The sequence below is a fragment of the Gopherus evgoodei genome, unplaced genomic scaffold (genome assembly GCF_007399415.2).
Source record: "Gopherus evgoodei ecotype Sinaloan lineage unplaced genomic scaffold, rGopEvg1_v1.p scaffold_49_arrow_ctg1, whole genome shotgun sequence".
NCBI classification, from domain to species: domain Eukaryota; kingdom Metazoa; phylum Chordata; order Testudines; family Testudinidae; genus Gopherus; species Gopherus evgoodei.
This window is the reverse complement of record NW_022060070.1, coordinates 295,774-319,185: the sequence shown is the minus strand read 5'-3', so window position 1 is coordinate 319,185 and position 23,412 is coordinate 295,774. Positions and strand designations below refer to the sequence as shown.

The 23,412-nt window shown below is 56.5% G+C and overlaps 1 protein-coding gene across 1 annotated transcript; it reads right to left on the bottom strand.

Moving 5' to 3' along the window:
* Window positions 1–3,135: 3,135 nt before the first annotated feature.
* On the bottom strand, window positions 3,136–18,682 carry TPP1 (tripeptidyl peptidase 1). Its single transcript, XM_030546839.1, has 13 exons — window positions 18,588–18,682; window positions 17,846–17,938; window positions 17,343–17,482; window positions 16,876–17,026; window positions 11,479–11,600; window positions 10,439–10,635; window positions 10,000–10,198; window positions 5,743–5,931; window positions 5,452–5,524; window positions 4,665–4,785; window positions 4,312–4,470; window positions 4,086–4,223; window positions 3,136–3,767 (listed from the first exon to the last, which is right to left on the bottom strand). Exons 1-13 carry the CDS (start codon window positions 18,596–18,598, stop codon window positions 3,627–3,629), a joined length of 1,734 nt encoding a protein of 577 aa, XP_030402699.1. The 5' UTR covers window positions 18,599–18,682; the 3' UTR covers window positions 3,136–3,626.
* Between the last annotated feature and the right edge of the window lie 4,730 nt (window positions 18,683–23,412).

The window sequence follows — 23,412 nt, the reverse complement described above, 5'->3', positions numbered from 1 at the left end:
GAGCAGGCAGGATGCTCTGTCTGGAGGGAGTGGGGGACAGTTCCAGCTGGCAGAGAGGGGCAGGATGCTCTGGTTAGGGGGGCTGTTCCAGGTGCGGGGGGGGTGTGCTCTGTTCGGGGGGGCTGTTACAGGTGAGGGTGGGGTGCTCAGCTGGGGGGGGGGGCCCTGCCTGCTGTGTTCAGGGAGCAGGCAGGATGCTCTGTCTGGAGGGAGTGGGGGAAAGTTCCAGCTGGCAGAGAGGGGCAGGATGCTCTGGTTAGGGGGGCTGTTCCAGGTGCGGGGGGGGTGTGCTCTGTTCGGGGGGGCTGTTACAGGTGAGGGTGGGGTGCTCAGCTGGGGGGGGCCCTGACTGCTGTGTTCAGGGAGCAGGCAGGATGCTCTGTCTGGAGGGAGTGGGGGAAAGTTCCAGCTGGCAGAGAGGGGCAGGATGCTCTGGTTAGGGGGGGTGTACTCTGTTCGGGGGGGCTGTTACAGGTGAGGGTGGGGTGCTCAGCTGGGGGGGGCCCTGCCTGCTGTGTTCAGGGAGCAGGCAGGATGCTCTGTCTGGAGGGAGTGGGGGAAAGTTCCAGGTTGTGGACCCAGCTGCTGGGGGGGGACAGTTCCAGCTGGCAGAGAGGGGCAGGATGCTCTGGTTAGAGGGGCTATTCCAGGTGCATGTGTGGGGGTGCTCTGTTCTGGGGGAGCTGTTTCAGGTGGGGGTGGGGTGCTCTATCTGTGGGGGCTCTTACAGGTGAGGGTGGGGTGCTCAGGTCGAGGGGGGCAGGGTACCCTGTCCAGGGGGGCTGTTCCAGGTCAGGGGTGCTCAGGTGGGAGGGACCTGCCTGCTGTGTTCAGGGAGCAGGCAGGGTGTTTTGTCTGAAGGGAGTAGGGGGCAGTTCCAGGTTGTGGAAGGGGGGGCTGCTCCAGGTGGGGGACCCAGCTGCTGTTGGGGGGGCAGTTCCAGCTGGCAGAGAGAGGCAAGATGCTCTGATTAGGGGGGCTATTCGAGGTGCTCTGTTCTGGGGGTGCTCTGTTCTGGGGGAGCTGTTCCAGGTGGGGGTGGGGTGCTCAGGTTAGGGGGGACAGGGTGCTCTGTCCAGTGCTCAGCTCGGGTGGGGAGGCTGCCTGCTGTGTTCAGAGAGCAGGCAGGATGCTCTGTCTGGAGGGAGTATGGGGCAGTTCCAGGTTGCGAAAGGGGGGCTGTTCCAAGTGGGGGACCCAGTTGCTGTTTGGGGGGGGTGCAGTTCCAGCTGGCAGAGGGGGCCAGGATGCTCTGTTCTGGGGGGGGGCTGTTCCAGGTGGAGAAAGTGAGCGGTATGCTGTGTTGGGGGAGCTGTTCCCAATGATAGAGGGTGAAGGGGGGGTGTCCTGTTCCTGGGGGGATCTCTCTGTCCGGGGCGGGGGAGGGTGAAAGAGGGGACACCCTGTTTCCAGTGGGGAAAAGGGTTCTGCACTGTTCTGGATGGGGAAGGTTGAAGGTGGCACCCCTGGTTCCCGAGGGGAGTGTCAGGGAGGGGGAGTGTCATGGATCCCCAGGATTGGCACTACACCCCAGCTTTAGAGCAGTCCCTGGGAAGAGCCCGTTATGTGCCAGACCCCCTGAGGTCTCCCTCTCTCTTTAGGCCAGGCCTCATGCCCCCCTGGTCTGCACCCTGGCCTCCAGAACCTCTGCATCCCAGGCTGAGCTCTACTCAGTAGATCCAAGCAGAGTCCTGGGGGATTCTGAGGCATGCAGGTCTGAGCAGTGATGCTCACAGCATTACTGACACAATGGGGTTTGTTAGACACCTGGCACAAGGCCCTGGGAGTTCTTAGGGTAGTCCAGAGATCTGAAGGGAAAAGCACAGACCATGCTGGCCAGCCCAGAGCCCAGCCAGGCTGCAGTGAACCCCTTTCTCCAGCCCCTGAGTCTCTCCTTGGTCAGGTCACAGGTGAGAGCCCCACCTCCCATCCCCCTCACACCTTCCCCAGGCCGTGCTCCTTGAGCTGGGTTCTTTTCAGCTTCCCTGCAGAGAGGTGGGGAGTCATCCTGTGGGGGCTCTGGGTGCCAGATGTCACTATTCAGGTGACTGGATTAACAATGCAACATCCAGAGGAAACTGAGGCACGCCCAGGGATCTAGAAATATTACCCCAAATTCCCACTTCATCAAAGGGAGGGTACCCAGCCCCATGCAGGTGGAAGTGAAAGGGGGCACGCTGGTCCCTGCGCATGCCCTGTTCCAGAAGAGTGAGGGGGAGGGGCCCTTGTTCCAGGCAGGGGTTGGTGAACCAGGTGCAGTGTGAGAGGACCCATGCGGCTCCTAGGGGGCCTCTGGGTACCAGCAATCCCTGTCTCGCTGTGGGGCTCCCTGCAGCAAATCCAGTCAAGCCAGGCTGCTGAGGGAGGCTCTTATTGCACAATACTCAGTATGTGCAGCAGCCCCACCCAGCCTTTTTCACACAAGGGAACAAATTGTTATCCGCCTGGGCGACTGAATCGGATCGCTTAGGTTAGCATACAGAGGCCCAGGTTAACACGTGTTCAGCGAGGCCCACACGTGGCCAGGTCTCCTCAGCTGTGCTGCTGTCAAAGCCAGCTTGGCAATCTGGCTCTGTCCCTTTGGGGGCCTGCTCTGCGCTAGCACATTAACTCAGTTTAACTACATGGGGTGTGAAAAACCCACCAAACTGAGTGGCCCTAAATCCCCATCACCCTAGCTACACCTGCTCTTGGAGAAGTGGATTACCTGCAATACCAGGAGAACCACTGTGCAGACAAGCACCTCTCTCCAAAGGCCAGCCACTGACACCTTCCCGCTTTGTTCTCCAGCTGGAAGCTGTGCCAGGGATGGGGAAACCTGCTAGGCTGAACCTCCTGGCCCTTCCGCTCCCCTTGTGTGTCTGACTCCTCGAGCGACAGGGTTTGTTTCAGCCAGTCCTTTAATGACCCATTCATAACACCCAACAGTCACCCAAAGGCCTCAGCTCTCTAGCTCTGCTTTACACTGTCCATAATTGGGTGCAGCACAGAGGGAAACGAAGGGACACCTAGGAATCCCAAAACTCAGACCAAAATTCCCAAAGTCCATGAAGCAGCAAATAGCAGCAGCCAGGTTTTATTCACCCAACCCCCCAGCCAGCCCATCCCTCCACCCTGCTGCACCACCAGATACACTCTAGAGCCAAGACCTTTATTGCCAGTGGGGGCTAGGGTGAGCCTTGCTCTCACTTCTTCCCCTGAGGAAAGTTCATGTAAGAGCATCTCCCCTCCCTGTGTGGGACTGCCGCAAAGCAGCTCCCACTGTGTCACCCTCTTGGGGGCCTGGGACCAGGCAGAGGAATACACCACTCAGCGGCCACACTGGACTGCAGAGTAGCAGTGCCTGAGATAACGAGGGAGGCACTAGCAGGCCTGAGCGCGAAGTAGGGGGAAGCCTGAGCTGTTTCTTTCCAGGAGGCCCTGAATCCCTGCCTGCTCAGTAAGGTAAAGGGGCCTTTAGGCCCTGCCCAGCAGGAGCAGCAGTGACCTGCCCCTTGGTCCTATAGCTCGGAGGAAGGTGCCTCATCTCAGGTTAGAAGTGGTAGTAGGGAGGGGGCGAGAACGGGGATGGTCCTGCCTGCTGCATACTCCCCTCTGGCCCCAGCCCTTTCCTCCTGCTGCTGGCATCACGGGTTGAGCAGAGCTTTCAGAAGCTGTGGGAAGTTGGGGGTGCCCCAGCCTGAGACAGGGTCCCAGGAGGGGCCAGCACAGAACCCCTGCCCTTCCACTGCTGCATCCAGACATGACAGGTGGCAGCCCTGGGTGACCTGGGGAGTCAGAGAGCTCGGTAAGTGCATGCTGCAGCCGCTAACTGCCCTGACCGCATGCGGGCAAGCGCAGAGCCAGGTGCAGGGGGAGGGGGATCACCGCCCTGCAGAGCGGGAGTTCCAGCTACAGGACACCCCAAAGCTGGAGCTGGAGAAGCCCCAGGCAGGCTGCCCTCTCCTCTGGATCTAAGGCAAACCAGGTGGGATCCTCTCTCCCTCCACCCTTAGACAGGGCTCATCTTTCCAGCCCCAAGGCCTGGATCCTCCGCTTGCATGGAGCCCAAAGCTGCTGACACTTCACCCCTCAGCCCCACTCACGTCGTAGAAGGCAGCAGTAGGCACCTTCTCCTGCAGTTTGTAGAGCGCCGGGTTCAGGAAGCCCAGAGGCGGCAAACCTTTCTGCAAACGGCGGTCGTTGATCAGGGCCATAATGCCCCCCACCACGGGGGTGGAAGCCTGGCGGGGGAGGGAGAAAGGTGCATCAGGGCCCTGGGAACATCGGGGGAGCTCAGAGCCCACGGCCCAGCCTAGGGCTGCTCCTTACCGATGTCCCAGATACCCAGGGCAGGGGGATGCGGTTGGTCACCACCCAGTAGTTGTCGGACAGGGCAGCCAGGTCAGGGTAGGCACGACCGCTGCTGTTGTAGTAGGAGCGGGGTGGCAGCTTTGGAGCTGAGCGCAAGAAATTCCTGACAGCCGCAGCCTGGAAGACACAGATGGGAGGGAAATCTCACAACTGGGCCCTGCCCCTCCACCCCACCAGCCACCATCTTGCCCCTTCGCCCCACCCCTTCCCCTCACCCACCCCCCAGCCACCATCCTGCCCTTTCCCCCCACACCCCCAACCTGCCAGCCACTGCGCTGCACACCCCACACCTCAGCCCCAGCCCCACGCACCTGGTAGTCAGGCATAGGGAAGACGTTGCTGAAGCCCCCGCCGCTGATATAGTCCGTCACCTCCCAAGTCACTCGGAAGGGGTTCTTAAAGGCTGTGCCACCCACCGTGGTCACATAGGGGCTGTGGGGACAGGTGGGGGAGCTGCACTGACCAGGCCACCAGAGAGAACTTCTCATTGGGGGCCAGCAACTCCCACTAACAGAGACACTAATGCTGCAGGAGCCTTCACTTCTCTGGCCTTGCAAGCCCCACTGCCCCCTAGAGCCGGCAGTTCTCAGGGCTCCCTCAGGCCCCCAGTTCTCAGTCAGTCTATATAGGACTCTAAACCCCTTTCCATTCGCTGGGGAACCCTCCAGCCTTCCCCGACTGGCCTTCCCCTCCAGACCTGCCCCCGGCCAGCCTGCCCTGTCTCACCTGCCCCTCCAGTCTTCCCTGCCCAGCCTGCCTTCACCTCCAGCCTTCCCGACTTGGCCTCCCCCCATCCAGCCTGCCCCACCAGCTTTCCCCGGCCCTGCCTGCCCCCACCTGGCCTGCCCCCATCCATCCGTCTCTCGCCACCTCCCCTGCTCTCATCCTCCCATCTTGTCTGTGTTGTTGCTCCCCAACAGGCGTATCTCTGCCAGAGCAGCCACAAACCTCCCGGTTGGGGCTATGCCAGGAGCACTCAGCCCACGGCAGAGCAGGGCCAGGAGCTGTAACAAACTGCGCCGCCCCCAGGCAGCTTAGCCAGGGTTACAGCATTGTCTGCCCGAGACCTCCCAGCCCTTCCTCCCACCCCCCCGTTACCTGGAGGCTGGGAAGCTGGGCCGGAAAGTGTGGCTCCCTCCAGCAAGCTTTCTGCAGCCAGCTCCCGCATCACCTGCAAGGCAGGAATACGGGATCAGCCTGGCCCATGGGTGGCCTGTGAGGCCTGGACCCTTCTTGGGACCAGGCACCCATCTCCCCACCCCAGTGCTGCAGGAAGTGACCAGGGACTCCTAGGTCCCAGCAGAGTCCATACTGCATAGCCAGCAGGATCCATGCACTCCCAGGGAGGAAGGCAGCCCAGGGCAAAAGGCACTGGCAGGCTGCACGTACCTGAGGCAAAGAGCACAGTCAAGCCCCGCGCAGCAGCCTTCATGAACTCCACGTTGAGGCGCTCCATGTAGGCCCAGGACAGGCTGTCCTCATCATCCCCGTAGCTCACCGAGTGCACCCAGGGCACCGAGGACATGTTACTGAGCAGCAGCAGCCAGGCCAGGAAGGGCTCCTGGCTCTCATGCCTCCCTGCAAGGGGCAGCAGAGAAGGCATCAGCCCCCATCCAGAGCCTCCATCCCCATGGGGCAGAGCAGAGAAGGCTCAGGAGAGGGAAAGCAGTGCAGGAATACAACATGGGTTAGAGTAATTCTACCCCCCAGGTCTCATCCTGGGCATTAAGAGAGACGATATAATATCCCTGCCAGAACCGTTACTCACCACACTCACTGCAGCCAGAGAATGGCCAGTCCCTCTTTTAGTCTGGCTAAGTTCTTGGCCTCAGAGGCATCCTGTGGCAGGGAGTTCCACAGGCTAATTACATACACCATGAAAAAGTATTTCCCTTCCATGTCACTGATTGTTCCCATGCTGAGAGACGGGGAAAACAGAAGCCCCCAATCTCCCCTTCTCTTGACCAAACAGTAGTGACAGACTTTTCTCATGTCACTTCTCATTCGTTTCACTTCTCCCACTGGTTTCAATCTCTCTTGCACCCAAGAGAGATAAAAAGAGCTGGCCTGGCCAAGGAGCAACGTGAACCACTATGTTCATTGGCAATCAGTTCTGGAGCACTGGGGAAGATCCACAGGACTGGAAGAAAGCTCACGTTCTGCCAATATTCAAAGAGACCGTAAGTAGGACAGCCAGGGAAATTATAGGTCTGCCAGTGATCTTGAGTAAGATAATGGAGTGGCCGATACAGGACTAGATTAATAAAGAATTAAAGGAGGATAACAATTAATGCCAGTCAACATGGGTTTATGGAAATGAGAACTTGTCAAATGATTTTTTTTCTATGAGATATGCATTTGGTTGATAAAAGGGAATAGTGTTGATGTAATATCATTAGATTTCTGTCAGGCATTTGATTTGGTACTGCATGACATTTTGATTTAAAAAACTAGAAAGATATAAAATTAACATAGCACACATTCAGCTGATGAAAAGCTGGCTAACTGCCATGTCTCAACATGTAATTTAAACTAGGAATTATCAAGCAGGTACATTTCTAATCGGGACCTGCAGGAATCAGTTATTGGCCCTACACTATTTGCATTTGTGTCAAAGACCTGGAAAGACAAATTGTTACTGATAAAATTTGTAGATAGACGAGGTGGGCAAGGTGATATCTTCTATTGGACCAACATCCGTTGGTGAAAGAGATGAGCCTTCAAAGTACACCAAGCTCTGCTCCAGGTCTTTTGTCTCTTTCACCAACGGATGTTGGTCCAATAAAAAATACACTCACCCATCTTGTCTCTAGCATCCTGGGACCCACACGGCTACAAGAACAGTGCAAAGTTTGTGGATGAAACAGAGATTGGAGGAGGGGTAAATAAAAACGAACAGTGGTAAAAAACCCATTGGTACTAGAACTAGGGGTGCAGCAGCACACCCTGGCTTGAAGTGGTTTCCATTATATGCAAGGTTTACAATTTGATTCAATGGCACTCAGCACCCCCACTATACAAAATTGTTCCAGCACCCCTGTAAAAAAAAAAACAAAGTGATCTGGACTGCTCGGTAAACTGGGTGCCAACAAACAATATGCATTTTCATCTGGCCAAAGGTATACTTGTAGGAATGAAGAATGTAGGCTGGGAGGGGGGACTCCAGCCTAGGCTGCATTGTCTCTGGAAAGGAGTTGGGGTCATGCTGGATAATCAGCTGAACATGAACGCCCAGTGTGATGCTGTAGCCAACGGCTAATGCGATCCTTGGATTTATAAACGGGAATCTCAAGGAGAAACAGGGAGGTTATTTTACTGCTGTATTTGACACCGGTGCAACTGCTGCTGGAGCTCTGTGACCAGTTCTGCTGCCCACAAATCCGCATAGATGTTGAGAAGTGTTGAAGGGTTCAGAGATGAGCCAAAAGAATGATGTGAAGATTGAAAAACCTGCCTTCTAGTAACTGAGATCATTAACAAGGGGCTGGTGTAAGTGGTGAGTTAGTGCCATCAAGCCTGCGTGTGAATCTACCGCACATTCATTTGCCACGTGGATCCTGCTACAGCAAAGTACAAGTTCCCAGTGCGCTTTCCTGTCCCTCCAAGTGCAGGACAGAACTTTCAGTGCAAGGTAGCAGGGGCCACATGGCAAGCTGGTACGCTGCAGATTCACACCCTGGCGTGCCGTGCACCAGCTCGCTGTGTAGATGAGTCAAAGAGAAGGTTACGGGCTGACTTGATCACAGTCTATCAGTACCTACAGCCTTTTCATAATGGACTTTTCAGTCTAGCAGAGAAATGGACAAAAACCGGAAAGAAGAAAAACACAGTGAGGATAATAAACTAGTGGAACAAATTCCAAGGACTGTGGTGGATTCTCCATCCCTGGCAATTCTTAACACAGGACTGAAGTCTGGCTGTCTAGATCTGTTCTAGTTACACAGGAGTGAAAGCCGTTCTCTTGCCTGGTTTAGGTCAGAAAGGAGGATCTCAGCAGCCCCTCGGGCTTTATAATCTGGAGTTTTTCACCTTCCCTGGAGTTCCCTGAGTTCTGCACCAGCCTGGATGAGATGGGGCCAGCCCCGCCATGTCCACATGAGGCCACACAGCTGCCTCATACCAAGACAGCAGAATAGTCTCTGCATAGTTCTCTCCGCTCTTATGCAGCGGAACACCTACACCTTGTTTATTTGCCCACACCTGGGCAACGAGTAAAGGTCTCCATGAGCCCAGGTTCCTTCCCTGAGATGAAGGGGTTAATTTGGACCCTGTAAGAGGTAGGAGTATGCACATACACCCCTCCCACTTCACACATTACTTTGCATTTGAAATGGGATTTCATCTGCGGTGGTGCTGTCCATTCCCCTGGCTGGGTTTGATCTCTCTGAAGTTCCACAGTCCCCTCTGCTCCTGACTCCCCCCTCTTCTTCTCTCCCACTTTCCTGAACACTAATAAATACTGTGCTTCCAAGATGGGAGCTAGTCCAGAACCTTCAGCCCCTGCTGTGGGGAGAATTTAACTCAGCTCTTTGCTTTCTGACTCCTGGCCAATTCTGATCCAGGGCAGAACTTTGCCTCTTACCCCCAGTGACTTAGGGGCGACCCTGGCAAAGGCCTGTTGCAGCATATAGGTTGCCTGGGTCCCCTTTACCCGCGTGCCTTCACTTTACCGACAGGCTCAAAGAGCTCAGAGATCAGCCTCCAGGCCAGCTGCCTCCAGCTGGGAGGAAAGGGGATGGGAGGCATTTATGGCAATTGCTTCGGGTGGAGATGCTGGCAGAGGTGGAGATGCTGGCAGAGGAAAAGGATACCAGCAGCATGGGGGGGAGGGGGTGGCAGAGGGTCAGGCTCACGTCAGGGGTGGGGATACCAGCTGCAGGGGCATCAGGGGAGTTACATGGTTAGGCTTATATCGGGTGATGTTGGTATCTGTGGGGGGTTCAGTACCTGTGGGGGGAGCAGACGGGGGGCACACAGGGAGGCCTCTGTCAGATGGGGTCAGTACCCATGGGGGGGGGGCGCGCAGGCCCGTGTCGGGGATGGGGTTGGTACCTGCATATGTATGTGTATGGGGGGGAGGTGTAGGCATGGGTGGGGGGTCAGTACCTGCGTGGGGGGTAGGGGGAGCACAGGCCCATGTAAGGGGTGGGGTCAGTACCTGTGTGTGGGGGGGGGGGGCCACAGGCCCGTGTTGGAGGTGTAGTCGGTACCCACGTGGGAGGTGGGAGGCGCAGGCCCGTGTCGGAGGTGGAGTTAGTACCCACGTGGGAGGTTGGGGGGCGCAGGCCCGTGTCGGGGATGGGGTCGGTACCTGCCTGGGGGCAGGAGGGGCACAGGCCCATGTCAAGGGAGGGGGTCGGTACCTGCGTGGGGGACGCAGGCCCGTGTCGGGGGGGGGGGGTCGGTACCTGCATGGGGAGGGGAGGCACAGGCCCGTGTCCGGGGGAGCAGGCCAGGGCGCACAAGGTGAGGCCTGTGTCGGGTGGGGTCAGTACCCGTGTGGGAGGTGGGCAGGGGTGCAGGCCTGTGTCAGGGGTGGGGTTGGTATCTGCGTGGGGGTAGGGGAAGCACAGGCTTGAATCGGGGGTGGGGTCGGTACCTGCGTGGCGGGTGGGCGCAGGCCTGTGTCGGGGGTGGGGTTGGTACCTGCATTACTGAAGACCCAGGTGGAGATGTTGGCACCTGTGCTCATGATGTACTCCACATCCAGGCTGGCCTCCAGCCCCGCCTTGCCTAGCCCTTGGTGCCCGACCACCTGGTCGACCCGGGAGCGGTGCCCAAAGCTGCTTGCGAAGAGCTTCATGAACTCCAACAGGTCAGCCGGGTGGAAATACTGCTCCAGGAACTTGGGGGAGAGGCAAGGAGGCTGTGACACCCTACCCAGAGCACTGTCCCTCCCCTGGGCCCCCAGACCCGGACATAGGCCGGAAATGGGCACCCCCCGCTGGGATCCGCACAGGCTGTCCCTGAACCGGCTTCGGTACCTCCACACAGGCCTGGCCACTGCTGTCAACAGGGGGTTTCCCATGGGTCTTGGGGCACAGGCCAGCCCACTGTTATGGGGTGTGTGTGTCACCATAGTTACCTGGGCACAGGCCTGGCTGTTATTGGGCAATGCCCCGATGTCCCTGTCCGTCAGGTTGTATCTCTTGCGGATGACAGAGGGCGTCACACCCAGATGGAAAGCTGCCCTCCTCTGCTGGTACCGCGCCATCACCTCCTCCTTCCCCGAGGCTCTGGTCACCACCTTCCTTTCCGCAGGGAACCGGTGCAGGCCACCCACTGGATGCCAAGGAGAAAGCACAGGAGACAGGGTTAGGGCCTGCATCTCCAGTGGGGTAGGGGGCTTTGTTCTAGCTTCTCCTCCCTTCTGGTCTGCATAGGAGCAGTGAAAGCTCATTCACTCTGAGCTGGGAGCCCCTCAGACCTCCGCCTCAGCAGGGCTGGACTGGCCCGTGTGCGGATGAGAGATGGCCCAGAACGAGCCAAGTGCTGCCAGATGGGCGCTCTCCCCGTGGGGTCAGTGTGGCCCCAGTGCCTCTATGCTGCAGGGAGCTCTGGGTGCGCAGCAGGGGGCACTCACCCTTCAGATTGGGTATAAGATGCTCCCAGAGTTTGCATCTTAAAAGGTCCCCAGCAGCACCCCTGAATCAGCGTACCCACACAGCCAAATCTCTTCCATGCCTCCCTGCAGGGAGGAGCCAAGATTCCCCTTCACCTCCTATCCCGAAACACTCCGCAGTGTTCTTATGTCATTGTTGAGCAGCTGCTACTTCCCACCCCAGAGGTGGCTGCATGATAGTGGCAGATAACCATCACTCCATATCCTTCACCTCCCTAGGCGGGGGTGGGAGTGTCAGGCTTGGCTAACACTAGTTAATAACGCATGGCCTGTTTCCCCATCTGCAGAGTAGAGACCCTGGGACAGGCCTAGGGACAATGGTACCATGTCTGGGAGCAGGACGGGCCTGGCTAGCCATGAAGGAGTGGAGTGGCTGAGGACTCGCAGGAGCCAGCCGGGAGCAGCAGGTGCTTGGGTTAGTCCCTCTCACACACCAGGTGAGCCTGCGTGAGCTCTCCAGGTCTCCACAGGACCGGGAACATGCAGCCCTTCCCAACTCATACCAAAGTCAATGTGTTCAGCCAGCTCCTCATGGAGGGTGTAGGGGACAGGGGAGCGCACAGCGCTGCGCTGGCCGCTCACGTAGCGATGGAACTGGGCTCCTGGCAGGAGACGCTCCGCCGTGCTGCAAGAAAGAATCAAATGCCACCCATCAGCCTGGGGTACAGGAGGACCGGCTCCCCGCTCCATCCCTGGAACTGCTGGAATTCAGGCAGGCCTGCCCCTCCCCGCACTGCCCTCCTCCACGCATGGCCCCTCTCACACCCTATGCATTGTGACATTCCCCAGGGTACTTGCTGGACCCTTGAACAGCTGTGTCCTCATAATTCTCAAACCTGAGGCCTGTTACACAGCTGCACCTGTCAGAGTAGCCACTCCTGGCCTGCTCACAGCTGTCAGCTTGTGCATTCACTCCCCGCTACACACCGGAGCACTCTGACCTGTCACTCATGAACTACGTACAGGGAGACATTTGCAAATTCCCAGCCCCATCTCCCAGAAACGTGTGTCTGGCACTGCTGAACAATGCAAGCACGTGGAAGGTCCATCCTTTCACAGGAGAACAAGATATGCACCAGCCTTGCTATCCCAAACAGAGCTTCCCATACGCACAATCCAGACAGACTGGTTAAGATAAAACAATAAGACGCGTTTATTAACTACAGAGAGACAGATTTTAAGTGATTTTGAGGGATGATGTTCAGGACTGTTACAAAACGAAAATAAAAGAGCAAAGTGCAAGCTCACCCCTAACTTAACAAGCAAAGTGAACTGAAAAGCAAAGTTCTGTCTCACCATATGCTGGGTCGGCTCCCCTTAGCTCAGTGCTCTGAGAGCAGCTGATGTCACGAGCTGAGCTGAGATGGAGGAGGAGAGCAGGGAATTGGAGGCCGCTGTGTCTCAGGCCTGGTCTACATTACAGAGTTAGGGCAGTAAGGCAGCTGACCTTGACCTAACTGTAAGTGTCTACACCACAATGGTGCTTCCGCTGAGGGAAGTCGCCCCCTCCACCGACTTGATAACTCCACCTCCGCGAGAGGTGCAGTGCTTACTTGGGTCTGCTGGCTGTCAACCCACCCTGGTACACAGGACGGTTTCTAACTAAACAGAGTCATTTACAACCAATTGTCCTAGTCAATGGGAGCCATCAAAATTCCAAACCACCATTAACGGCCCACACTTTCCATAATTACAATAGGATCTCAGAGTTATATTTCATATTTCTAGTTTCAGATACAAGAGTAGTACATTTATACAAATAAGATTAACACTCTCAGTAGATTATAAGCTTTGTAATGATACTTTACAAGAGACCTTCTGCATAAAGCATATTCCCATTACATCATATTCACACTCATAAGCATATTTCCATAAAACACATGGCATGCAACATCACATGTAATTATAAAATAAATCAACTAAAAATCAATCTTGTACTTACATGTCAGCGAACAGTATACAGATCAGTATAAACACGTCATTTTAGTTTGTACTGACTTCTAGTGCTTTTTATGTCATCTGTTGTAAAACTAGGCAACTAGCTAGATGAGTTGATGTACCCACTGGAAGACCTCTGTGTACCCCCAGGAGTACATGTACCCCTGGTTCAGAACCACTGATCTACACCAGCCCTGACAGGTGTTGCACGGGTGTCAGGCACTGGTGCATCTCACTCTGCCTGTGGCATAGCCAGTCTCCTGCAAGCAGTAATGCTTTGGGGGTTCACCCAGACCAGTACGGGGGTGTGTCACCACCTGCCCAGTAACCCTGGGTGCTTCTGTGCTGTGCAGCTTTGGCTCAGAGCCCTGCCACCTGCGCAACACTGACCTGTAGATACCTGTATGTACTTTCCTGTACCTACTTAATCTTTAAAAAACCTTTCTCCATTTCCCTCACTGGTGCTCCCTCTAGGACAGTGGTTCCCAACATTTCCTTGCATGACCCCATTTTCACACATATTGCTTCCCGTGACCTCACATAGCATGGAGGACACCATTTCAAAATGGCAGCTTCCACAAAGCGTGACCTTGCACATGTACAGTGCATCTGAGGGCATACCATGCAGAGGATGCCACTGTGTAAAATGCTGTTTTCCACACACTCAGGGTTGCCGAGGTCCCATCTGCTGATGGAGTGACCCCCCTGGGCGTTGTGACTGACTTTTAGGGGCTGCTGCTCTAGGACAGTGGTTTTCAAACTTTATTTCTGGTGACCCAGTTTAAGAAAATTGTTGATGCCCGCCACCCAACGGAGCTGGGGATGAGGGGCTCAGGGTTGGGGTGTGGGAGGGGCTCTGGGCTGGGGCTGAGGGGTTTGGGGTGCAAGAAGAGGATCTGGGTTGCGGGGGGCTCAGGGCTAGGGCACAGGCTTACCTCGGGCAGCTCCTCGTCAATGTTACAGGGGGGTGCTAAGGCACACTTCCTGCCTGTCCTCTGCCCCGGAAGCAGCCAGCAGCAAGTCCGTCTCCTAGGTGGAAGTGCGCAAGCGGCTCCGTGCAGCTCTCGCCTGCAGGCACCGATCCCCTCAGTTCCCATTGGCCGGTTTCCAGTCAATAGGAGTGCAGAGCCAGTGCTCAGGTCAGGGACAGCCTGCAGAGCTCCATGGTCCCCCTACCTAGGAGCCAGACCTGCGCTGGCCGCTTCCGGGATGCGGCACGGTGTCAGGTAGGGACTATCCTGCCTTTGCTGGGCAGCACCTCCAATGAGACTTTTAATGGCCCGGTTGGTGGTGCTGACCAAAGCCACCGCGACCCAGTGACTTACATTACGCAACCCAGTACTGGGTCGCGACCGCAGTTTGAAGACCCTGCTCTAGAATGTGTCTCTTTGTGCTTGCTACAGCACTGTCTGCCCTCTGCTCATCTGCAAGATGCTGGCAACTAACAACTGGGCAGTCACAGAGGTTAGCTCCTCTCCCCAAAGGGCATGCTCTTTTCCTCTGCTGTCAGCCTGAAAAACATACTGCTTCTTTCTGCTGAGCTGGGAGTGCCCACCCCTCCCTCTCAGTAGTTGTCTTTACCATTCCCTTTGGGGATTACAGAACAATATTCCTTGGAATACTGGAAATCATTGGAAACGCTATAGAGAAGGGCAACAAAAATGATTAGGCATATGGAACAGCTTCCATATGGAAACAGATTAAAAAGACGGAGACTGTTCAGCTTAGAAAAGAGACGACTGAGGGGAGAATATGATAGGGGTCTACAAAATCATGACTGGTGTGGAGAAAGTGAACAGGGAAGTGCTATTTAAAGCCAGGGGTCACCCAATGAAATGAATAGGCAGCAGGCTTAAGACAAACATAAGGAAGTATATTTTCACACAACGCACAGTCAACCTGTGCAACTCATTGTCAAGGGATATTGGGAAGGTCAAAGTAGAACTGGGTTCAAATAAGAATTAGATTAATTCATGGAAGATAGGTCAGTTAATGGCTATTAGTCAATATGGCAGGGACACGGCCTCATGCTCTGGGTGTCCCTGAACCTCTGAGTGCCAGAAGAGGAGACTGGACAACAGGGATGGATCACTTGATAAGTTTCCGTTCTGTTCATTCCCTCCGAAGCATCTGGCACCTGATACTGTTGGAGGCTGGACCATTGGTCTGACCCAGTATGACTATTTGGACGTATTCAAAATTTCATTTCCTACCAGCATTTCTATTGGAATACAATCCAACTCCCCAACTTTTAAGCTACTCTACAAAGCTTCCCACTCCCAATGCACTTTAGCCAAAGGCACAGAAGTTCCATATTTTCCCAATGCCAGGTAATATATGTCAGTCTCTTTGACCATGCTTTCCCTGACCAGAGAAATCTGGGCACTAGTACCCCCCGACCCTAGACATTCATTGCAGTTCACCTTGGCAACTGTGGCTCTAGATACTAATAATATCGCATTAACAAGTACATCAAAAGGAAGCCAGATCTTGGTCAGGCAAAGACAACATGGAGGAAGTACCACAGTTCTTCAACCACAAATGGCTATGTTTGTAGCAAAACCAACTCCAGAACAGAAACAAAAGACAGACACGAAAATTCCACAATTTTTTTTTACCATTGTAATATTCCCTTTTCTGTTACTGAATCACAGAGCCACTGGGGCAATGCTCTGGAACTACTCCCTACTACAGAGGGGAGCCTCCTCTCTGTGCGCAGACTGTCTCCAGGGCAAGAAGCTTACACTGCTTCCACCTTCCTGAGTCTGAGGTTACAAAGGGGCAGTCATAGCATTGGTTGCTCCGCAAAAGTCACACCCCCTCATTCCCACCACCTAGACATTGGTGCAATACACAGAGAAACTGAGGCACACATACTGTTCTGCATGAATGCTAAGACTCACATAGGTTCACATACAACGTAAGGGAAACCCCCCACCTCGTCACACTGAGCATCCAACTTTTCAAGCAATTATCAGCTGCCGAAGGTCAGGCTACAAACTACTCAATCGAAAGCAGATAGAAGGGGAACTATTAGAGTCATTACTGATGGCTTGAGGGTGGAAGCAGGCAACAAATTACACAGAAAAGTAGTCACATTAATACTGGATGGCTGCAGTAATGTGCACAATGACCCAGGGATGGCTAACTGTGTACAGATGGGGAAAATTGTGGTTTATGCATCAGGAGCTAATACTGGAAGCATTGGACAACTGAAGTACCGTGTGCCACTGGGAAGAGAAACCAAGCCACTAATAAATGCACCGTATGGTTGTGTTGTTAAGAGCTACCTAACAGAGTATGAGACGTGCTTTGGAATGTTACGCATGGATGTACATCAAACCAGTTAAATCTACACAGACAAGACCTTACACCAAGTGCTTTGATGTAACAATGTTGTGAATTTACAAACGTATTTTCATAATCACCATCAGCCTGGTTAACAGAATGCCAAGGATCTGTAAAATCCCCAAACCTGGTAACTCTGGTGACATGCGATGGACCAAATAACATGCTTGGAAACATATGTTCAGCAGCGTTATTTTAGTTTTGAGAATGACCACAAGGCAGACCATGAGGACAGAGTGGCGGTGGCCTGCGATATGCAGGAGATCAGACTGGATGATTTGGTGGTCTCTTCTGGTCTTAAACTCTGAGACACCTGAGACCTGCGGGCACTTCTTGGCCAACACTGGAAACATGAGGAAGCAATTCTCCTGAACAATCCAGCCCCAGGACTGATGCAGAGATGTCCCAATGCTATGCAGCCCCCACCACTTGGGTGGAGGTCAACCAGCACACAACATGGGACCCTATGCAGGGATTACATCCCTGTCCTGACACAGACCACAGGCCTGGCTTCTCCTTCCACACAGGCAGTGCCGACACAACTTGTGTGGCCAATAAAGACCCACTGAATTTAATTAGGCAAGTCCAGCCCTGCCCTTGGCCAAGGGACTCACCTGGCTGGCATCACGCACTCTAGGAAGTCCAAGGTGATAATGGTCTTGCAGCCCTTGATGCCATAGGCCCCCAACCACTTGTGCACGGTGTTGTGCGTGAGGCGAGATGGCTGGACAAGTGTGCGCAGCTCCTCCAGTGACAGGTACTTTCCTGCAGCACAGGGCAGAGGTGACAGCTAGTTGGCCTCCACCCAGGAGGCATGGGGGTGGACAGTAAGGCAGCTCTCTCCTGGAAGAGTACAGCACCCCTATGCCCCAGGGAAACACCTCCATATTTGTACCCTTGGCCTCCCAGCACACCACGTTGTCAGATTCTGCTCTTCACAGCACCTGCAATGGTTAGGCAGAGAGGCACTCCCTGGGCGTGATGGGGTGGAGGGTGGTATAAAGCAGAGGGCGGCTGCGTAAACAGCCCCAAGGCCCTCTGGAAGATCTCCCTTGGTCCCCGCTCTCTCCAGGGCAGTTACCATACTGAGGTGAATCAGGGTCTGAGACTCTTCCCACCAGCTTCACCAGATGCTCCACATTCTGTTGCCTGAGGGCAAAGGTCAACACAAGCTCATCCAAGGGAGCGACCCGGCCCACGTGGCTCCATCCAGCAGGGACCCTGAGGGGAAGAGGGGAAGATGCTGTGGTGACTCAGCAAGAGGGAGTGGGGCCCAAACAGCGTGAGCAGAGCTGACGCTAGGTATAAGCAGGGCAGCTCAAGGGGGCCCCCATTCACTTTTTAGTATGTGTTGTGGGGGACCCCCCAAAATATTCCTGTATAGAGCCTCCACTGGGCTAGCATCACCTCTGGGAGGATGGGGGGAAACTCGCAGTTACACTGGGAGATCCATACACCCCGGAGCCAGGACTCTGCCCCACTCAGCAGCGCGCTGATCGACAGGATGTTCCAGGTGCATTAGCGAGAGAAAGGGAGCGGTGGCCTTCAGGCAGAGCAGAACCCAGGACTAGGGGCAGCACTTACCGGAGACTCTGGTCCTGCTCTGGGGCCCAGCCCAATGCTAGGGAACACCACCAGCCCGCAAGACTCACAGCGACTGCCAGCAGGAACCTGCCACTGAAAGCACAGCAGACAGCATCAGAGCTCGACCAGGAAGACCCCTGCACATACTGCCCCGGAGCTCCTTCCCCCTCCCGCTATCGGGGAGACCCCGCCACCTCTTTCAAATGCCAGGGAACCCCCCCCGCAGCTCCTTCCCCCTCCCCCGCTGGGAGACCCCCCACACTGCCTATTAGCTCCTTCCCCCTCCCCCGCTGGGAGACCCCCCCCCCCCACTGCCTATCAGCTCCTTCCCCCTCCCCCGCTGGGAGACCCCCCACACTGCCTATTAGCTCCTTCCCCCTCCCCCGCTGGGAGACCCCCCCCCCCACTGCCTATCAGCTCCTTCCCCCTCCCCCGCTGGGAGACCCCCCACACTGCCTATTAGCTCCTTCCCCCTCCCCCGCTGGGAGACCCCCCCCCACTGCCTATCAGCTCCTTCCCCCTCCCCCGCTGGGAGACCCCCCCCCCACTGCCTATCAGCTCCTTCCCCCTCCCCCGCTGGGAGACCCCCCCACTGCCTATCAGCTCCTTCCCCCCCCCGGGAGACCTCCCCCAGCAGCTCCTCCCCCTCCCCCTGCTGGGAGACCCCCCCCCACTGCCCTGCAGCTCTTCCCCCCCAGCTGGGGAGACCTCCCCCAGCAGCTCCTCCCCCCCACCCCGTTACCGCGCCTCCATCCCGTCCCGTCCCGTCAGTCCCCAGCCCGAATCTGGGTCACGCGCAGAATCGGTCACATGATCCGATTAAACCGCGTGACGAACCTGCTGCTGGGGTCACATGACCAGAGTCCGCGACGGGGCAGGGGCGCGTGGGGGCCGCGAGCCCGGCCCCAGCAACCGGTCAGCGGCACCCAGCGGGGCCCGCGAGCCGGGGGCGGGGCCGGGGGCGGGGCCCGCGAGCCGGGGGCGGGGCCGTCGTTCGGCTTCAGAGTGAACGGCCCCGGCGTCCGGCGCTGCTGGGACCCGGGCCAGGCGCCGCCCCCAGGCTGCGGGAGTCGCCTCCCACCCCAGGTCCCGGCGCTGTCGGGGTCGGGGCCGCTCCCACCGGACAATGCCGGGCACGGAGCGGGGAGGGGCTGGAGCAACGCAGCCCCCTTGAGGGGGAGGGGAGGGTAATTGTGCTGTGAAGGGAGGGGTACTCGGGCTGCTGAGGGAGGAAAGCTCAGGTGGGGGCACTGGCCCCAGGGTGGGGGCAGAATCATCAGCCCCTCCACCCCTCCCCAGTGTCTGGGCTGGGGGGTTCCCAGGCGATCGAGGGTTAGGGCTCCGTGCCCCCTCCCCACACCTCTCCCCAGGGCGACCCCCAGCAGAGGGCACTGGGCTCTCACCTCAGCCCCCTCCTTCTCCCTGCCCCTCTCACTTCTGCCCCGCCCCATCCCCCTTCCCCAGCCCCCTTTCCCCATCTCCTCCTAGCTACTGAAGATCTCTGCTGTTCAGTTAAGAGTCATTATCCTAATGATGGGACCTTGCCCCATCTCCCAGGTGCCTGTCAAGGTAGTAGTGACTAGGGGCTTTAGTTAATTTATGTCCAAACCTGTGGGTTGCATAACAAAAGCTAAATTCCAACGTTGGGGGCATTGTTTTACATCCACACTTGTCCACAATGTGGGAGAACCAGTGAATGAAAGGTAGAGTGCAGTATGCTGGAGGGTTGGTACTGGGGCTATTGGAGGCAGACTGCAAACTCCTGCTCAGTGCTGGGTGGTGGAGCAGGGGTTGGGAGAAGGAATTGGGGCGTGGGGCAGGGCGCAGGAGCAGTGGAGAGTGGGGGTGGCTGATGGGGCAGGGAGAGAGTTTGGAGCGTGACTGCCCTTGCACCCTCCTTTCCTGCATATCTCTAGGGCAGTGGTTCCCAATGCAGTGCCCGCGGGCGCCATGGCACCTGCTGGGGCATTTATGTGCACCTGCCTAGTACCCAGCAGGGGAGAGAAGCTGCAGCCCCGCGCCTGCCGGGGACAGAGAACTCCGGGGCTGCAGGCTGCGGGGGCCGATGTTCTCAGTCCCCGGCAGATGCTGGGCTGCGGCTTCTCTCCGGCTTCAAAGCTGTGGCCACGCTCCTGCCGGGGACAGAAAACTCCGGGGCTGCAGGCTTCATCCTATGTTAAAGTAAGAATAATAAATGTATTTGGACCAGCAGTTCAACAATGTTTGACTTTTTTAAAATACATAAGATGAAAACTGTTTTTGGTATTTATTTTGTAAAAACACCTCAATTTTTCTTACAGGTAGATAAAAAAGAGCAAATTCACATGGTAAGGTGAAAGAGTAATTGCCTAATAATTTAATTAATACCTTTTACATGTAAAATTACCCTTTTTATCTTATGGATTCGTATATTGTGTAATATTAAATATGATGTTTTTCATATTATTTAATGTACAAATACAAAATAATCCTTGAAAAATTGTTGCTGCCCACCACACTCTTCTGAAAACATGAATGTGCTACTGGCCACAAAAAGATTGGAGACCACAGCTCTAGGGAACTGGATCTGCCCTCACTGAAGGTCATGTGGCCGGAACATGTGAGAGGGCTGGAAGCCAGGACTCCTGGGTTCCAAGGCGGAGGGGTGTGTGTCTAGTCAGAGCAGGGGATCTGGGAGCCAGGACTCCTGGGTTCTATCCCAGGGCTGGTGGGGGGGAGATATTTAGTGGTTAGAGCAGGGGGACTGGGAGGCAGGACTCCTGGGTTCCATGCCAGGGGGTGGGTGTCTAGTGGTCAGATTAGGGGGGCTGCAAGCCAGCACTCCTGGGTTCCATCCTGGGGTACGGGGGAGATATTTAGTGGTCAGAGCAGGGGGGCTGGGAGGCAGGACTCCTGGGTTCCCATGCTGGGGGGTGGGTGTCTAGTGGTCAGATTAGGGGGGCTGCGAGCCAGCACTCCTGGGTTCCATCCTGGGGTGGGGGGGAGATTTCTAGTGGTTAGAGGGGGGGGCTGGGAGGCAGGACTCCTGGGTTCTATCCCAGGGCCAGGGGGTGTCTAGTGACTAGAGCAGGGCCAGGAGCAGGGTGCAGGGTGCTGGACAGGCAGACTAGCTGTGTGGGAAAGTGCTGGGCCTGGCAGCAGTCGATAGATGCCTTGCACAGGCTGGGGGGGCTAGGCTGCAGGGGCTCCATGTCAACCCTGAGCTCTGCTTTTGCTCCAACTAGGAGAGCCCCGACCCCATGTCTCCCCCAACTCCCCGTCCGTAGCCTGTCTTAGCTGGGCGGCACCAGAGTTGGAGGAAAGGGGAAAGGTGCTAGACCTCAGCTATCCGCAGAGGGTGAGTCATGGGGGGGTATGGCCCTGTTCCTCAGGGCACAGCTGCCAGCATGTAGAGCCCTTGGCCCGCTGGAGCATGGGGCCCGGCTGGACGCCCCTGCAGATGCCTGCGGGATGAGGTGGCGGGCGGGGAGAGCTGCCCTCCACTGGTTCCTGGGATAAATATTTACGGAGCTGTTCTAACAGTAACCCAGACAGCCCTGGTCCCCAGCTGTGAGACACTGCAGCTGCTGCTGCACTCCTGTGGGTGGGGCGGCACACAGCCAAGGCTTTGGGGGAGAGACGGTCTGGGGAGTGGAAAGCCTGGAAGGTTGCTGGGGGTGGGGGGCTGTGCCAGGCTGGGCCTGGCAGGGAGACGCTCCAGGGGTGGGGTGGAAGCATCAAGAACGTATAGATACTCGGGGGACCATGCCCAGCCAGGCCTGCCAGATAAATGCTCTGGGTTGCCCTACACCCAGGACCCAGCTAGCACCAGGGCCCAAAGAAGATCAGCAAGAGAGTGAAACCCAGGCTTCCCAGAGCTGACGCTGCTGGAAGGAGGGGGCAGTTCCCCCTCATCCCTGCACCGCTCCCAGCTGGGGGGTCTTTGCCCTGCTGCATGGGGAGTGGTGTCCCATGGGGTAGGCCTGGCTGTGTGCAGACCAGACCATGATGGTGCAGAGGTGGGGATTGGGGTCTTGCCAGCACTGCATGGGGGTCTGTGGGCTGAGACCCAGCTTCTCAGGGACCCAGACCCCATCAAGCCCAGATGCAGGATGTGGGGGCCAGACAGGCTCTGAGCGCAAGTGAAACGTTCCCCTGGGCAGCACTCGGGGCCGGGGCAACAGCTGACATGTCCGAGAGGAGCCAGGCTGATGGGCAAAGAGCCAGTTGTGATTCCAGTGACAAAGGCTGCTTCTGCCAGGGCTGGTGTGTGTCTGTCTGCTGCTGCCCCCATTCACACCCATGAGTGGCCAGGCACACACAGGGACAGCTGCAGTGGCCACTGCATGGCCCAGGGAACCGATTAAGGGACGGCAGCTTCCCGCTAAAGCCAGGTGGGGTCAGGACCCCTCTAACCTGCAGAAGTACCATTTTCTGCAGGATGCAGTCCCTGCATGCAAAGAGCACACGCCCTTCAGCTCCCCACACAGCCCAGGGTATTGCGGAGGGCAGGACTGTTGCTGGGCTGGGGTCAGAGTTAAGGGTGTCTGGGAGACTTAGACCGAATATTTAAAGCATGTTCCCAGGCAAAGACACTGTCTGCTTCATCCTGACCCCAAACCTGGAAGTGCAGCCCAGCAGGTGTGTTGAATGCCCTTGAAAGTGTGGGCTAGTGGTGACAGCAGGAGCCTGCTGGACTTTGTTCCTGGCTCTGGCAGGGGAGCAGGTTTTAGTGGTAGTGGGTAGGGGCTGGGAACCAGGACTCCTGGGTTCTCTCCCTGGCTCTGGGTGGGGAGCGTCAGAACTAGATAGCATCATACCGTAGCAGTGTTACAGCTCTGCTAGCAAGTGGATCGCAGGCTACAGGCTGGGGTGGGGAAGGAGCAATGAGCAGGATGAGGGGAATGGCTAGTGGTGCTGCTGAGCTGTGAGCCTGGCTGCTCCAGGACAAGGGCAGCTCCAGTTACTTCCCCGGGTCTGCCAGAGCAGAATCCAAAATTGGGAAGAGCTGAGTGATGGGAAACCACCTGCTCACCACACCCAGCTGCACTCGCATGTTGGAGCTGTGGCACCAGCAACACCCTGGGCTGGAGCAGCAGTTGCTGAAGGAGCGAGACATGGGCATCCGGCTCGGGCCAGAGCAGGAAGCAGCTGATGCTGTCCCATCCTGGTGATGGTGGAGCAGGCAATTGGGATTGCAGACCGGCTTTGGCGGCTGGATTGAGGGGCATTGCCAGACCTGGGAGCCAAAAGACCACCCCACAGTCAGCACTTCTACCCAGCTCCCTGCAGTGCCCCTTGCTGAGTGTGAGGGGGCGTGGGACGGATGTGAGCAGCTTGTTCCAAAGCATTGTGCAGGGAGGGGAATGACATGCCCCTGCCAGGCAGCCACCGAGCAGGGCGGGTTCCTGCTGCCCAGAATAGGGGCTCTGGGGAGGGGGGATTGATGTGGCAAACAGCTACTGCTGTGACTGAGGAGGTGATTCCTGCGAAGGAGTGTGCGACCTAGGAACCAGCCCTTGCCAGCCCACCCTCATAGTGCAGGGGGGCACTTGTATTGGAGGGACACAGGGAATTAGCTTGTCTGC